At 38.3% G+C, this 17,529-nt stretch overlaps 1 protein-coding gene across 2 annotated transcripts in view; it reads right to left on the bottom strand.

Annotated features, from left to right (window-relative positions):
- Positions 1 to 17,529, bottom strand: part of LOC110063950 (transient receptor potential cation channel subfamily A member 1 homolog) — a 32,771-nt gene that overhangs the window by 13,031 nt on the left and 2,211 nt on the right. For both annotated transcript variants that reach the window (XM_020770948.2, XM_089283048.1), the window contains 9 exons: positions 16,005 to 16,207; positions 15,222 to 15,386; positions 13,213 to 13,712; positions 12,508 to 12,691; positions 7,612 to 7,719; positions 7,021 to 7,109; positions 6,268 to 6,414; positions 5,550 to 5,661; positions 4,302 to 4,438 (listed from right to left, as the gene is read on the bottom strand). In XM_020770948.2, the coding sequence (XP_020626607.2) occupies positions 4,302 to 4,438; positions 5,550 to 5,661; positions 6,268 to 6,414; positions 7,021 to 7,109; positions 7,612 to 7,719; positions 12,508 to 12,691; positions 13,213 to 13,712; positions 15,222 to 15,386; positions 16,005 to 16,207 (1,645 nt within the window). The remainder of the gene's footprint in view (positions 1 to 4,301; positions 4,439 to 5,549; positions 5,662 to 6,267; positions 6,415 to 7,020; positions 7,110 to 7,611; positions 7,720 to 12,507; positions 12,692 to 13,212; positions 13,713 to 15,221; positions 15,387 to 16,004; positions 16,208 to 17,529) is intronic.

Genomic DNA, 17,529 nt, shown 5'->3' with positions numbered 1-17,529 from the left:
ATCGGTACCTCTTAGGGGTGAAAACAATTTCAAGTCATGCCCACAAAACAGGACCTTGGTAACCCATAGGAATTCTTATCATATTGACCACACCAATCTTTTTTAAATGGGAGTCCCCCACGCGGTTATTTCTCCGGCGTGTTAGTCTGCGAGGCTGGCGGGATTTATAAGGGAAGAGTTTTGCTTGCAGGGTCACGATTTCAAAAATTCCAAACACCCAAAAAATTAGGGCAGGCGGGATATTAGCTTCCCCGGTTACATGTCTACATTTTTAAATCAGACAGGCTTGAATAACGAATAACTCGTCTTAGAAGTATTATTCTTCTAAGAGGTATTATTCTTCTAAGACGAATTATTCGCCTAAAACGTATTAGTATCACCCAACTAGTGGACTAATGCAAATCCTGCATTTTGATTGGCTACGCTACTAGGGGACTATTAGTAATAGTCCTCGAGTAACGAAATTGGCGCCATCGAGCGTGACGTTTTCTTTCGTTTTATTCCCAAATAAATATTTCTTCAACTTGCATTTGATAACTTTATTATTTACCTTTTCTGTCCGACTAGTTGGGTGATACTAAAACAATTAGACCCTTCGCCCTCAAGGGCCACGCGTCAATAGCCCATTCGGCTTCGCCTCATGGGCGATTGACCCGTAGCCCTTGCGGACAACGGGTCTAATTGTTAATTATTCGTCTGAGACGTAAAATTAGACTAAGAAGATGTATTATTCGTCAAAGCCATATTATTCGTCCGGGATGTAAAATTCGTGTAAGACGTATCAGTTGTCTGAGACGTATTATTCCTCTAAGACGTAAAATTCGAATAAGACGTATTATTCGTCTAAAAGGTAAAATTCGACTGAGACGTATTATTCGTCTAAGACGTAAAATTCAACTGAGACGTATTATTCGTCTAAAACGTAAAATTCGACTGAGACGTATTATTCGTCTGAGACGTAAAATTCGACTAACACATATTATTCGTCTGACACGTCAAATTCGACTGAGACGTATTATACGTCTATGACGTAAAATTCGACTGAGATATATTATTCGTCTAAAACGTAAAATTCGACTGAGACGCATTATTTGTGTAAGACATAAAATTCCACTGAAACGTATTATTCGTTTGAGACGCAAAATTCGACTGAGACGTATTATTCGTCTAAAACGTAAAATTAGACTTAAAGGTAAAATTCGACCTAGACATTTTATTCGTCTAAGACGTAAAATTCAACTGAGACGTATTATTTGTCTAAGACGTAAAATTCGACTAAAACGCATAATTTGTCCAAGATATAAAATTCCACTGAGACGTATTATTCGTTTGAGACGTAAAATTCGACCGAGACGTATTATTCATCTAAAACGTAAAATTCAACTAAAACGTTTTATTCGTCTGAGACGTAAAATTCGACTGACACGTATTATTCGTCTAAGACGTAAAATTCGACTGAGGCGTATTATTAGTCTAAGACGTAAAATTCGACTGAAACGTAATATTCGTCTAAAACGTAACATTCGACTAAGAAGTTTTATTCGTCTGAGACGTAAAATTCGACTGAGACGTATTATTCGTCTAAGACGTAAAATTCCACTAAGACGTTTATTCGTCTAAGACGTAAAATTCGATTAAGACGTAAAATTCGACTGCAACTTATTATCCGTCTGAGACGTAAAATTCGACTGACACTTATTATTCGTCTAAAAAGTAAAATTCGACTAAGACGTTTTATTCGTCTAAGAAGTAAAATTCGACTGACACGTATTATTCGTCTAAAACGTAAAATTCGACTACGACGTTTTATTCGTCTGACACGTAAAATTCGATTGAGACGTATTATTCGTCTAAAACGTAAAATTCGACTAAGACGTTTTATTAGTCTGAGACGTAAAATTCGCCTTACACGTATTATTCGTCTAAGACGTAAAATTAGACTGAGACGTATTATTCGTCTAAGACGTAAAATTCGACTGACACGTATTATTCGTCTAAAACGTAAAATTCGACTAAAACGTTTTATTCGTCTGAGACGTAAAATTCGACTCAGACGTATTATTCGTCTAAGACGTAAAATTCGCCTGACACGTATTGTTCGTCTAAGACGTAAAATTCGACTAAGACGTTTTATTGGTCTAAGACGTAAAATTCGACTTAGACGTATTATTCGTCTAAGACGTAAAATTCAACTGACACGTATTATTCGTCTAAAACGTAAAATTCGACTAAGACGTTTTATTCGTCTGAGACGTAAAATTCGACTGAGACGTATTATTAGTCCAAGATGTAAAATTCGACGGAGACCTATTATTCGTCTAAAAAGTAAAATTCGACTAAGACGTTTTATTCGTCTAAGAAGTAAAATTCGACTGACACGTATTATTCGTCTAAAACGTAAAATTCGACTACGACGTTTTATTCGTCTGACACGTAAAATTCGATTGAGACGTATTATTCGTCTAAAACGTAAAATTCGACTAAGACGTTTTATTAGTCTGAGACGTAAAATTCGCCTTACACGTATTATTCGTCTAAGACGTAAAATTAGACTGAGACGTATTATTCGTCTAAGACGTAAAATTCGACTGACACGTATTATTCGTCTAAAACGTAAAATTCGACTAAGACATTTTATTCGTCTGAGACGTAAAATTCGACTCAGACGTATTATTCGTCTAAGACGTAAAATTCGCCAGACACGTATTGTTCGTCTAAGACGTAAAATTCGACTAAGACGTTTTATTGGTCTAAGACGTAAAATTCGACTTAGACGTATTATTCGTCTAAGACGTAAAATTCAACTGACACGTATTATTCGTCTAAAACGTAAAATTCGACTAAGACGTTTTATTCGTCTGAGACGTAAAATTCGACTGAGACGTATTATTAGTCCGAGATGTAAAATTCGACGGAGACCTATTATTTGTCTAAGACGCAGAATTCGACTGAGACGTATTATTCGTCTAAGACGTAAAATTCGACTGACACGTATTATTCGTCTAAGACGTAAAATTCGACTGAGACGTATTATTCGTCTAAGACGTAAAATTCGACTGAGATGTATTATTCGTCTAAGACGTAAAATTCGATTAAGCCGTTTAATTCGTCTGGGACGTAAAATTCGGCTGAGACGTCTTATTCGTCTAAGACGTAAAATTAGAATAAGACGTTTTATTCGTCTGAGACGTAAAATTCGACTGAGACCTATTATTCGTCTAAGACGTAAAATTCGACTGAGACGTATTCTTTTAAGACGTAAAATTCGACGGAGACGTATTATTCGTCTGAGACGTAGTATTTGTCTAAGACGTAAAATTTTACTGAGATGTATTATTTGTCTAAGACGAAAAACTCGACTGAGATGTATTATTCGTCTAAGACGTTAGCAAATTCATTCATTCACTGTTAATTTTGCCTTTTACTTAAAGACGTAACACGTAAAATAGACTACGTCTCAGTCGAATTTGACGTCTCAGACGAATAATACGTCTTTGTCGAATTTTAGTTCTAAGTCTAATTTTACGTCTTAGACGAATGCGACTGAGACGAATTATTCGCCTAAGACGTAAAATGCGACTGAGACGTATCATTCGTCTCAGACGTAAAATTCGACTGACACGTATTATTTGTCTAAGACGTAAAATTCGACTGATATGTATTATTCGTGTGAGACAAAAAATCAGACTGAGATGTATTATTCGTCTAGGACGTAAAATTCGACTGACACGTATCATTTGTCTAAGACGTAAAATTCGACTGATATGTATTATTCGTCTGAGACAAAAAATTAGACTGGGATGTTTTATTCGTCTGAGACGTAAAATTCGACTGAGACGTATTATTCGTCTAAGACGTATTATTCTTCTGAGACATATTCCTCTTAGAAGTACTATTCGTCTGAGACGTATTATTCATTTAAGTCGTATTGTTCGTCTGAGATGTATTATTCGTCTGAAACGTGTTATTCGTTTGAGACGTATAATTTGTGTGAGAAGTAATAGGTGGATAAGAGCAAGAGAGGCAGGAAGCAACCGCCAAGGCGCAGTGGAGGGAAGATGTCCAATCCTTGTGCACCTCCTGTCTGTAAAACCGACCAATGGGTGTCTTTTCCATGTAATTCATAAAATACCCAGAAAGTCAATCATTCGAGATCAACTTATTGGGAACATGAAACTTTTAACTTTTCCAATACATTTACCGCAATTTTTGCTGTGTTTGCCCCCCAAGCAAGACACAGTCAGAAGCCGTGAAAAGGTCTCTGAGCAGAGATCTTGTCAAAACAAAACATTAGTTCTTACTTGCGTCCATGATCTACAGCCAAGTCAAGACAGTTCCTTCCTGTGTGGTCTGTGAGTGTTATGTCAGCGCCTTTCGACAGCAGCAATGATACCATATCGGCATGACCCTCTTTTGCAGCTAAGTGTAAAGGAGTTGTCTGTAAAACAATGACAAAGCAATCATTACTAACAGTCAATAACTTACAATTTGCAAAGCAGGGAAATTGCTACAATCAAGATTTTAATGACAGCTTTTGAGTGCTCGCAGGTCAGGGGCTGTTCCCCAGCGTTACTTTCAAACTAAGGCAAACTCCACTTACAACTGCCAAATAACGATAACTAACAAAATACTACGATTATCAGTTGAGTAAGGCGGGACGAAAGTTTGGTCACCAAGTTTTAACGTAAAAATCGTTTTGTTGTCACGAGCAACTGGCTCCGTATCCGTTGGCAACTTGCCCGCCTTTGACGTCAATTGGCAGCAAAGCGCGCGAAATTGTAGGCGACGCGACAGGCGACCAACGGCTGTTGATATTGTTACCAACGGAAACGAGGTAAGTTGCCCGTGATAACAACACGATTTTTACGTTAAAACTTGGTGACCAAACTTTCGTCCTGCCTTACTCAACTGATAATCGTAGTATCTCGAAGTTTTAAAACATTTACTCAGGATAAGTTGATGTTACATGAAGTATTGGATACTTCAGTTTCTACTTATCAATCACAAATTGAATTTCATTAAAATTTCAAGACTTCAATATTTTTCTTAAAAAAATTAACGGCCTGCGGGCACTACAAGACTTAAAATTACCAGAAGCAGAGTTGTCACTTCAAAATAGACTGCTGCCATTAGAAGTATTATAACTATATATGTGAAGACGATCATTGCAGTTATATATACAACTTAAGCAGCTGTGAAATCAAAGCCTGACTTGTCGGACTTGAACGGGATTCGAACCCATGACCCCTACGATACCAGTGCAGTGCTCTACCAACTGAGCTATCAAGCCAACTGGGAGCTGGTCACTTTGTGAGTTCGTAATATACCGGTAGATGGTGAAGAATGCAAGTGAATATATGAAAGACCACATATGCTAGAACGCTTGTTTCTTGTTGCTTTATTTATTGTTTTGCAGGGAGTCGCTAAAATTGTTGGTGTTTCCTACCTGCTTATAGACGTCCTAGCCTCATCCATTTACATTTTGGGATCTGATTCAAAGCAAAATTGAGAAATAACTGATATAATTGCATAATTTGTCTGGACAGTACCTTTGCTTTGTCAGTAGGATCAACAGGCGAGTCGAAATCCAACAAGAGCCCAGCTACTTTAGTGTGTCCTTTGGCCGCTGCACAATCCAGGGGGGTCCACAAAAGGGAGTTCCTTAAATTCGATCAGATATTTCAATCAATAAATATAATTGTTATTCCAAAAAAAGAAACTTAAACATAATTTCCATCATGAACGTAAACATACGTGTACATGTACCAGTAGTCAGTAGGAAGGACAAGGAGATCACAGCGAATGCAGTAAATAGCGGCAAAAGGGGAATAAATAAAATAGGAAAAGGTAAAGCCTGGATTTTGACAAAAGACAAAAATAAAGTATTGCAGACACTGACTTTGATGACAGTGTAATGCATGTTTTTTTTGCTTTGTTTTTGACAGGTTCCTCTTACAGTGTGCTTGTATCCATTAATTTTATAATCCCAGACGGAGGGAGGCGCTGTGAGAGTAGAGTATCTTGCCAAGGACACAACACAATGATCCCACCAGAAGCTGAAGACATGTAATAGCAGACGGTCTCTCTTACCGTCTCTACTACAATATACTTCTTGTTTTCTCTGTGCAACCTTAGACATCTTGTACAAAATTTGTTCAGTACTTGCCTACTGAAAACTTGAATACTACATGAAGCTAGTTGTTACTGGAAGTGACAGCAGTTCATGTAAATTGTCAGTATGTACAGAAAAGCCCACATTACACTCACCTTGCATCCACTTCAGCTCCTCGCTCTAACAGAGCCTTGCAGCACTTCACATGACCCTCTATTGCCGCCAGGTGCAGCGGTGTGTTTGATGCTTCATCCTCATCATTAACGATGGAGGGATCCCTCTTAACCAGTTCAATTACTGTTCTAAAAGTGGAAGAATAAATATTGAGCTTCATGGCAAGTTGAGTCTAGACTTCTTTGATGTGAACATTTTCAATAACATGGCCACTTCTCTGGGCTGAATATCTCTGTGCTACAGTATCTCTGTGCTTGCTTGAACTCAAGCTGGTCATTCCAGAGCCTGATTTACTAACCATGCATTATAGCTCTTCTCTACCCAATTACATGTATGTTATATGTCAATCCATTTAACATGGAACAAGGCAATTTTGGTGGCCCACTGTTGATAAGATTTGCAGAGGACATGATCTCTCATTAATGTATCTGTAACAATTTAACTAACGATGATCAATCACGTCTTCATTTCTTTCTCCACAGTTCAAATATATGATCTTTCATATACTCACTTTTAACTTCATCTCTACCAACTGCCATCATGTATGTTCTCTACATTGACCTAAACTGGAGTCACCTTTAGTTACCAATAAGCCCCTCAAGAAATTAGCCCACCAAAAACCCTGTTTAAAACTGTTTAAAACAAACAGGCCCTTAATAAAAGAACCTGATAGCAAAAAGCATACAATAAACTGCAGACAGAGGGTATAAATACTCATTCTTTGTGCATTGTACCTTATTCTTCCATTTTTAGCAGCCAAATGCAGAGGAGTATTCTCATCTTCATTCCTGGCATCTATTCTGGCACCATGATTTAACAATGTCTAATATTGAACATTCAAAGCTATTCATTAATACATAATAACACACAATTTGAAAATAAATAACTAAATACTACTTTTAATCACTAAAACCACAAGTACAACATTGGTATGGTTGAGCTCCACATAATGGGAGCAGGTGTCAAGTGCGGGATTATTTTGTATCTAGTTTGAGGTTGAGACTATTACAGACAAATTAATTGCAGATTCTATTTTGCTTCAATGGTCTTTCTCTGGGTTCTCCATTACATTGCATTCCATTGAGTTGCGTTGCATTGCGCTGTGTTACATGCTGAAAATTTATAATTTTTTTGAGTTTCTGATCCCAGAAAAACAATTAATCCTCATTAATTTTTTCCTTTATGGTTAATTATTGAAATCAGGAGCTCTGCTTTTAGGCTTGGCTAAACCCAGAAGTATAATATTATTATATTATTTATTAGCCAAGACAATCCCTGAAAATATTGTGAATTTCATCTGCAACAATATATAAATTATAACTCACCTCTGCTACCGATGTATAACCATTCATAGCAGCCACATGCAAGGGAGTGTCTTCATAACGATCACTCTCGTTAATTAGATGTTTGGCATCTGGATGTCCAAGGATTTCCTGCATAATTATTTTTAACAATGTCCATTATTTCAGATGTAAAGTTCAATATGTACAGCTGCTCTAAACTTTAAAGTCTTCACTATACATCCAAACTGATTGCTTTCAAGCATTTGCCATCTTGTTTTAAAGTTAGTTATTTATTCTTAGCACTCATCAAATGACTGCTTCTGATTATTCACTTCACTGAGAAACATATATACTGTCTTTCAATTGATAGCAATCACAATCTCTTCCTTTATCAATGTTACCGCATGTATGTTAACGCTACTAATAAATGCTAGAGCTTATCACGAGTGAACTTTATCACAATTATACATTTCATATTCATTATCAAGCTAGCAAATCAAGATGGAAATTACTGAATACAGATTGCAAATAAGTATTAACTAAAGTTAATTTGATCTTTAGGAAAGGACTAGGAAAGTCAACAGATCAGCGATTTCAAGCAAAGCTTTTGTCGTCTTTTGGAATTCCAAACTGTGTTACCCCTCCAATTACCTTCAGAATTCCAGTCCAAGAACCCTCCCCTATGGAACGCCAGAACTGTCTTATGATACTTTTTTTTATTATATTGGGTGGTTATGTCATTATATTGAGTAGTTATGTTATTATATTCGGTGATTAACTCATTATACTCGGTGCTTATTCCATTATACTCGGTACTTATGTCTTTATATGCGGTGCTGTCTTCATTATATTCGGTGCTTATTCCATTATATTCGGTGCTTCCCTCGTTATATTCGGTGCTTTCTTCGTTATATTCGGTGCTTTTTCCCTTATATTCGGTGCTGTCTTTATTATATTCGGTGCTTATTCCATTATATTCGGTGCTTACTTCATTATATTCGGTGCCTACTTCATTATATTCGGTGCTTACTTCATTATATTCGGTGCTTACTTCATTATATTCGGTGCTTACTTCATTATATTCGGTGCTTACTTCATTATATTCGGTGCTTACTTCATTATATTCGGTGCTTACCTCATTATATTCGGTGCTTACTTCATTATATTCGGTGCTTACTTCATTATATTCGGTGCTTACTTCATTATATTCGGTGCTTATTTCATTATATTCGGTGCTTTCTTCGATATGATCGTCACCAGTCTTCGCAAGGGGTCGTACAATTTGGAGGTAGTCTAGGGAAAGCCGGGAAAAACGGGTGTCACGAAAACTCAGACCCCGAAACAGACCCCGAAAACTCAGACCCCTCGAAATTAAAAACTCAATTGTTATCACCCGAATTGCTCTATGGCCACAATGGGGCGAGATGTTTATCTTCTCCGGTTTATGTTGTCGCGTCGATCGAACGGTGAAACACAAATATTTAACTTCTCAGGTTTATCGCTGTCGCGTCGGTCAAACAGTGAAGAACTAACAAGGTTTAGAACAGCAGCCGACACTGCTTTTCAAAACAGACCTTTTTTATGCAATCGTATGCAGCAAAAAAATGTGTTGTTCTCTGAAACATACTCGTTTGATCGCAATCTGCTTTTTGACTTTATGTGCGTTGCGTGACTGTCGGCACGTAAAAAGTCAACACGTAAAAAGCACGTGAAGGTCGAACCGATTGAACCGCTGTCACAGTGATATGTGTATCCCCGTGATATGTGTATCCCCGCACACATATCACTAGTGATATGTGTATCCCCTGTGGGGATACACAAAACACTGATACGCGCCTGGGCATTCAACGAACAAAATGGCGACTCGGTTGCGAGGTTCCGACGAGCGCTGTAAAGAGTAGAAGAAACCAGAAATGAATTCGCGCCCAACGGAGCAGATTAGGATTTCTTGAGTTTGGTTGAGTTCCAACCGACTCGATTGTATATCTGACTAAAACTTCGAACAGCGGATACGCATATCACTAATTATTTCATGGCGCAGTGATCTCAGTGTGTATCCCCTAAACACAGCCGTTAGATTGGCTATCTACCTGATCGAAGAAAATGGCCAATTATTGCCGAAACGTGCTGGCTGCTTACTCGCTACGACCTTTATACCCAGGTTGAGGTTTGCGGAGTTTGCAACTCGAATGTCTAAATATCTAAACTGAAATCGCGTGCAGGGGATACACATATCACTAATTATTTCATGGCGCAGTGATATGTGTATCCCCAGAAACACAACAGTTATAATATAGCGCATCAACCTTGACAAAACTGCCGGCAATATTAGCACCCGACGTTTTTACACGGCTTGGGTTCACTGAAGTTTGAAACTCGATAATTCCACTAAAAACGCGTGCACGCGTGCACGGGATAATAAGGGATACACATATCACTGATTATTTCATGAACTAGTGATATGTGTATCCCCATGGACACAGCTGTTATATTGGCTTTCTACCCAAGAAGAAAAATGCCCATAACATTTGCATTGTCAAAACTGGCTTGCTAGAAATATTCACACCCGGCATTTATTCATAGCTTGGGATTTCTGGAGTTTCACTGACCTCGGTTGTACACCGTCACCGACCGCATGCAGGGGATACACATATCACTAATTATTACATGGCGCAGTGATATGTGTATCCCCTGAAGACAGCCGTAATCTAGGCTAACTGCCGAAGAATAAACGTCGAATATTATGAAACGTGCTAGCAATATTCGTAGTATAGCAATGTATACAGCTTGAGACTTAACATATCTTACAAAAAGTAGAACTGAAAAGCGGGTGCAGGGGATACACGAGTGCCACTAATCATTTTATGGCGATCGGGTCGAAGCCGTGATATGTGTTTCACTCCACGAATAATTCAGATGCAAACAAGGCGATGAACAGTGGAGAATATGCGTTACTCGAGGGGTGAGAATGCACCGCGCAATTAATATCGTCCTAGAAATCCGGTGCCGTGAAACTCAAATTGAAATATATCTAGATCCATTTGGTGTTCAACTTTAAATTCATTATATCCTGCTCGCAGAAAACCAGTTAGGATCAAGAACACAATTCCAGCAGCAGATACGTAAACTTTTTCAACTACAAAAATTGAGATTTGTGTTTTAAGCCTGTTTGGGTTAGTCGTTCGTCCAGTAAGCGACCGGACGACGAGAGCGATTTCAAGGAGGATATTGTTTTTTAAAGTAGAGGGGAGGGGGGTGGGGGATACACATATCACTGGTCGCCATTTTGGAGGGGATACACATATCACTAGTGATATGTGTGCGGGGATACACATATCACGGGGATACACATATCACTGTGACACCGCCATGTCTGGTCTCGAAATGTGAGTGAACGAAAATTGAAATGAAGAATACAAAAGCAAAAACCGACACAACTTCTGGTTCTTTCCGTTGTGGCAAAAACTGTGCTACTTGTCCCTACATTTCTCACGGACTTACTACATACTTCTACCGGGGAAACGCGCGCCATAAAATCCAACCTGACCTGTGACACTAAAAACCTCATCTACATGATTCAATGTAACCGCCGTAATTTACAATACATAGGAGAGACGAAACGACAATTAAAAGACCGATTTAATGAACACCGCCGTACCATAGATAACCCTAACAACAAATCTAAACCTACTACAGCCGCCGAACATTTCCTGTCCTCTCCTAACCACACTGCTAACGACATGCAATTAATCCCCATCGAAAAAATCGTTTCTAACCGAGACTCTATCCGTACGGCCAGGGAAGCTTTTTTAATTCAAAAAGGCAGAACAATTGATCCTAATGGTCTGAACATCCGCGAAGAAACATATTAATTGTTTCCATTTGTTTTCTTTTATTATGTTCTTTTATCATGTTATTTTATTTTACCGTATGCTTATCTTCAATTTACACGATCAATTACTTTTGCGTAGTCCGGTATTACGTAAATATTGGCTACACAACATAAACCGGAGAAGATAAACATCTCGCCCCATTGTGGCCATAGAGCAATTCGGGTGATAACAATTGAGTTTTTAATTTCGAGGGGTCTGAGTTTTCGGGGTCTGTTTCGGGGTCTGAGTTTTCGTGACACCCGTTTTTCCCGGCTTTCCCTAGACTACCTCCAAATTGTACGACCCCTTGCGAAGACTGGTGACGATCATATCGAAGAAAGCACCGAATATAATGAAATAAGCACCGAATATAATGAAGTAAGCACCGAATATAATGAAGTAAGCACCGAATATAATGAGGTAAGCACCGAATATAATGAAGTAAGCACCGAATATAATGAAGTAAGCACCGAATATAATGAAGTAAGCACCGAATATAATGAAGTAAGCACCGAATATAATGAAGTAAGCACCGAATATAATGAAGTAAGCACCGAATATAATGAAGTAAGCACCGAATATAATGAAGTAAGCACCGAATATAATGAAGTAGGCACCGAATATAATGAAGTAAGCACCGAATATAATGGAATAAGCACCGAATATAATAAAGACAGCACCGAATATAAGGAAAAAAGCACCGAATATAACGAAGAAAGCACCGAATATAACGAGGGAAGCACCGAATATAATGGAATAAGCACCGAATATAATGAAGACAGCACCGCATATAAAGACATAAGCACCGAGTATAATGGAATAAGCACCGAGTATAATGAGTTAATCACCGAATATAATAACATAACTACTCAATATAATGACATAACCACCCAATATAATAAAAAAAAGTATCATAAGACAGTTCTGGCGTTCCATACTCCCCCCTCCCTCAGAATTCGAAGATGCTGCCCGTGGTATGGGCATGGATAATTTCTGCAATCACGACAATCACCCATTACAGCCGACAAGCTTGAACATTTTTAAAAGCTAGCTACATATAACATACTCTTAAGGTATCAACTCTGTTTTCCTCAGCAGCCAGAAAGATAGCAGTTTTATCATGCGTGTCTGTTGCTTTTAAGTTGGCTCCTTTTTCTAAAAGAAGTGTGACAACAGCTGTGTGGCCTTCTGATGCTGCAACCAATAGGGGGGTGTAATTGTCTTTGTCAAAGCAATTAATGTCAGCACCTCTGTAAAAACAAAAGGAGCTGTTGCTTTACATACACCTTTTTTATGTGCAAATGTATCTGACAGCAATTTAAGAACTCTATAACATATGCCGAACAGATGAATGCAAACCTGGAGAGTTCATGATCAAGTTAAGTTCAATAATATTTTCCATTTGAAGGGCTTAAAGAGGAAACATTGTAAGGAGCTAGGTCTTACAAAAACGTACACGTACAAATGACTGGCTATTCTTGACACTACAGCCTGTATATTCCGCCATCTTCTTTAATTTGCTTAATCCATTTGTGATCCAAGAGTATTATACATGGTTGTACAGTTGCACTTTTTAACATGAATACCACCTGTGTCTGTATTATAAAGAGAGGTACAGATCATATTGTCTGAGTTCTGGTTTGTCTGGAAGTAGGTGAACTGTCCTATGATGTCCACATCACACAATGAAGTCTTTGTAGGGAAATATTTGAGTACAAAACATATTTAGTGAACACAGATAGACAACAAAGCATGATCTTCTAGCCCTTACTTTTCAAGAAGGAATTCCACCATCCTGAATTTATTGAAGGCGGCAGCTTTGTGAAGAGGTGTCTCATGGTTAGCATTTCTTGCCTCAATCTTGGCACGGTAATCAACTAAAAGTTTTGCAATTTCGACGTACCCATTGATGGCAGCAATGTGCAATGGATGAGCAAGATTGGCTCTTCGAGATCTCACCTTTGCTCCTTTCTCCAAACACATTTTGACGATGTCAAGATACCCACCCTCCACTGCAGCATGAAGTGCAGTTTCCCCTTCCTTGTTTCGATCCTCCAGCATGTCATATATTTCTTGTTTTTTCTCTGCATGTTCAAATAACAGTTTCACAGCCTCAAGATTTCCATCAGTACAAGCAAAGTGAATCGGTGTCATCTTTTCTATGTCCTTTGCCCGTGGATCAGCACCAGCTTTAAGTAAAGCTTCAATAATTTCTGCCTTTCCCTCAGTGGCAGCGCAATGAAGAGCTGTACTTCCACTTGCATCTACAGCCTGTCCATGAACAAATCAAAACAACGTAGTCACACAGGAGTGTTTGCATCCAGCTATTATAATTTATTACATAATTATGTAAATATTAATTATCCAGCACAGCATTATACATGATTTGGTGCAGGTGAAAGGAACCTTTCTGAGTTCTCTCAGGTTAGAGTACTGCTCTCTGAACGAGACACAAACGTCATCAAGCGGAGAAATAAAAAATACAAATACTGTACAACATACAACACACAAAGAGAAGGAGGATACAAGAGTGGAATGGATTCCCACTTTTATCTATCACAAACAGTTCTGCTCTCCAAGGAATGCAAAAAAACCCCATTTGATTAGCCATTAGGTATCTTTTTTATACACTCTACAGACATATTTACATGTATTTCCTACATGCAACTATTAACAGCTAATTATTAATAAAAATTATCTGTTAAGTCCTATATATTGTTACATATAAAGAATTATCATTTTTCATTGAAGATATATATTACTATTAAATTGATAAGATTTTTTCTTTTTTTCTCAAGCACCTGAGCGGGCAGGAATCCTAAATCCTCAAATTTGATTGGCTAATCATACGCATGTGACCGGTCCAGCTTTTTACAATATGGCCCCCAGGCCAGATTTTTTCCCTGCTGCCTAAATTTAGCTCCTAAAAGTTAGCGGTAATCGTCAATCTTTTGCCTTTTTTACACATCCATCAACGATTTGTCACTGCAAGTTCATCTCTGTTCACTTTAAAATGGCAAGGAAAGTCACTGTAAGTAAAGAGTGAGTGTCTTGAACTTGTGAGAGTTTGCTTGGTTGTCTGTAGCTTGGCGCTGCTAAAAATGGCAAGTAATCCTGTGTTTCTCTCGCTGTAAAATTTGAGTCAATTTCAGACAAGTTTACCTCCCTGATTGTTGCTGTATTTAGGAACATTTCTGTGGAATACACTTAACGAATTTCCTCGCTTTCTGCTATTCAATTTATGGCAGAAAAGTCTGATTTCAAGTGATTTTAAAAGCAATGACTGACAGAAACTGTTTTTGTAGTAAAACTTCAAACTTCGCACAAAATTTCACACTGCAAAAACAATTTTGGAGAACTTAACTGGTGAAATAAATGCAACTAACATAAAGAAGTTCGAAAAAAATCTGTTCTTTGATACATCTTTCTTTGTCCACTACATTGTATCTGAGTTACTCGCTTGTTGCCAAGATTTTTTACAAATTGTTAGTAGACGGCACAAAAGCCAATTCAATGACAAAGTTGCGTAAATGAACCCATTTGTAATCTGTAAAACCAATTTACTGCAGGAAAAAAAAATAAACCTGTTATTTGCCAGCTTAGGGCCGGTCCGTATAGTAAAAAACTGTGACCTCGGGCAGCATTTTCAAGACCTCAGTCACGGTTTTTCACTATACGTACCTCCCAGCTGGTAATAACATATATAAAATTAACCCAGGTACTAAGTTAAACATAGCTAGCCAAGCCACAAAACACATTAATACACACTCAGTAACTCACATCAACACCTATCCCCTCGCACTGCAAAAGTTCTATTACGGCCATTAAATTGCCTTTTGATGCCGCATAATGAAGTGGCGTCATTCCATAGTGGTCACGAATATTGACTTCTGCAGCATGTGTGATTACAAGAAAGGCTATCAGGGATTCATCTTCTGTTAAAGCCTACAATGAGAAGTTAAACAAAGTTTTACTCTGTGAGCAAACCAGCTGAAAGGTTAAAAACCTGGTTTAGTGTATTTAAAATCAACAGTAAAATTGATCACAAAAATTAATAACATTGAGCACTTTTCAAAAAATGTTTGAAAATCAACATAATCATTATACTTTTTCAAGATGTTAGCATGACCCATGCCATTAGCTGACTGTTTGCAAATTCCCCCATCAATAAAAATATCTTCACTAGTAATATGCCACTGGAGTCCCAGATATAGTCTTGTATGAATCTTAAGAGTGGTGTATTATCCAGCAAAACACTTTTGTGTACATGTACATGTGCATGTGTATATTTATAATAATTAATAATATTTATACATGTATATACTGGAATTCCAGGCCTCAGCCTACACCAGGAACCACACCTCATCATATAAATACAAATTATTAACTACAGTTCACTAACCATGGCTATCACAGACTATACACATGTGTAGGCTCAGAATAGGTCTCAATATATATGTCTCCCTTTTGATTACATTTATAAGATTACATTGCGTAGTGACGTATTAACTTGGTAGCCACATTTACTTTACACACACAATGGCCAAGATTATTTTTTCAGACCTGTGATGCTAAATTATTGACATCTACTCCAACAGCACTCAAAGCGTTTGTCAGGGGTGCGACTACACCTTCTATGTCACCATCGACACCGTCAGGACCAGCTTGTGTCACTTGTCTGCTGGCAGATGGACGTGCCAAGTTTGCTCGAAATCTTGCTGCATAATGAAGTGGTGAGGCTCCATCTTCACCAGGAATGTCAACAACTAAGAAAAAAGGAAGAACTAGTCAGGGCTGTCAATAAGGGCTGTAACCAGTAACACGTTTACAGCCAAGTATGCTTCATGACCCCATGATGTTACAGGTGAACTTGCCTGTTGATACAGTTCACCCATCAAGCACTTAATACATGTAAGAAGTTTGCTAATGTGATAACTGAGGCTACAGGTGAATCAAAACTTGATGAATGATAGCTCCCAGTGGTCAGATGAGGATAGTAGGGATGATAATGCCAGCAATAATATTGTTTCTATAGCCTTTTTTGTTTGCGTACACTCTTTACACGCATTGTGCAAGGCATGGTTTACACACCAAATGTGTGCTAGGGTTGACATTGACCCTGAAAGGAGCACCAAACAAAAAAGATGTCAAAAAGATGAAAACAACTCATTTGATAATGGGAAATGGAAGTGGCAAGCTTATTCAACACGTACAAGTGAATAGTTTCTGATTGTGAGGATAAGCTATTAAGTATTAAAATTATATATAAAGCTGTCTACATTTACATGTATATTAAGTAGTGTACAAACTGAAACAGGTTCTAATTGCAAATTTGTTCATGTCAAAATCATACATCACATGACCAATCACACGACTGTACCCAACTTTTGTGATTTTTGCCTTAAAAAAGTGGTAGGAAATGGGGGACACTTACTCAAAGGTGAGTGTTCACTTCAAATTTGGTTGATACAAGGGTTGCTTAACACAGTGGACAGCTTTTGGATGAGAGCACATCGTATGTCAAGTAAATATTGTACACTCCATCAGATGTACATTGAATCATACTGAATGAATTGTCACAAAAGTAACATGAATCACAAGATAAAAATTAGCCAGCATAGCAGACGTTTCCCTTGGACCATTTACAGAGTGTGGAGATTGAGCAAGAGAGCGAGCAAGTGAGCAAGTGAATGAGTGTGCCTGGTAAAGTGTGCATATGAGCCAAGTGGCCCATCAGGCCAGAGCTTAACCTGGTTTCTGTAGCATGAAGCAACTAGGAGTATTTCTACTCCCCCCTGGATGGGATGCTAGTTCATCGCGGGGTTACCCCCAGCATTAAATTCGCCAGTACCCATTTACACACCAGGGTTGAGAGAGGCACTGTGAGAGTTAAGTGTCTTGCTCAAGAACACAACACAATGTCCCTGGTGAGGGCTTGAACCTGGACCGCTCGATCTGCAGACGAGCACACTAACCATGAGACCACCGTGCCTCCCACTACCATGAGCGTGCCTTACGTGAGCAAAAAATGGGGAGAGGTGAGGAGGGGAAAATTTTTGCCCCACCCCTTCCCCATGCTCCATATTTT

The sequence above is a fragment of the Orbicella faveolata genome, unplaced genomic scaffold (genome assembly GCF_042242905.1).
Source record: "Orbicella faveolata isolate gen_17 unplaced genomic scaffold, um_ofav_v1 contig_12, whole genome shotgun sequence".
Lineage (NCBI taxonomy): Eukaryota > Metazoa > Cnidaria > Anthozoa > Scleractinia > Merulinidae > Orbicella > Orbicella faveolata.
The sequence above is the reverse complement of the archived record's forward strand: the minus strand, read 5'-3'. Positions and strand labels throughout refer to the sequence as shown.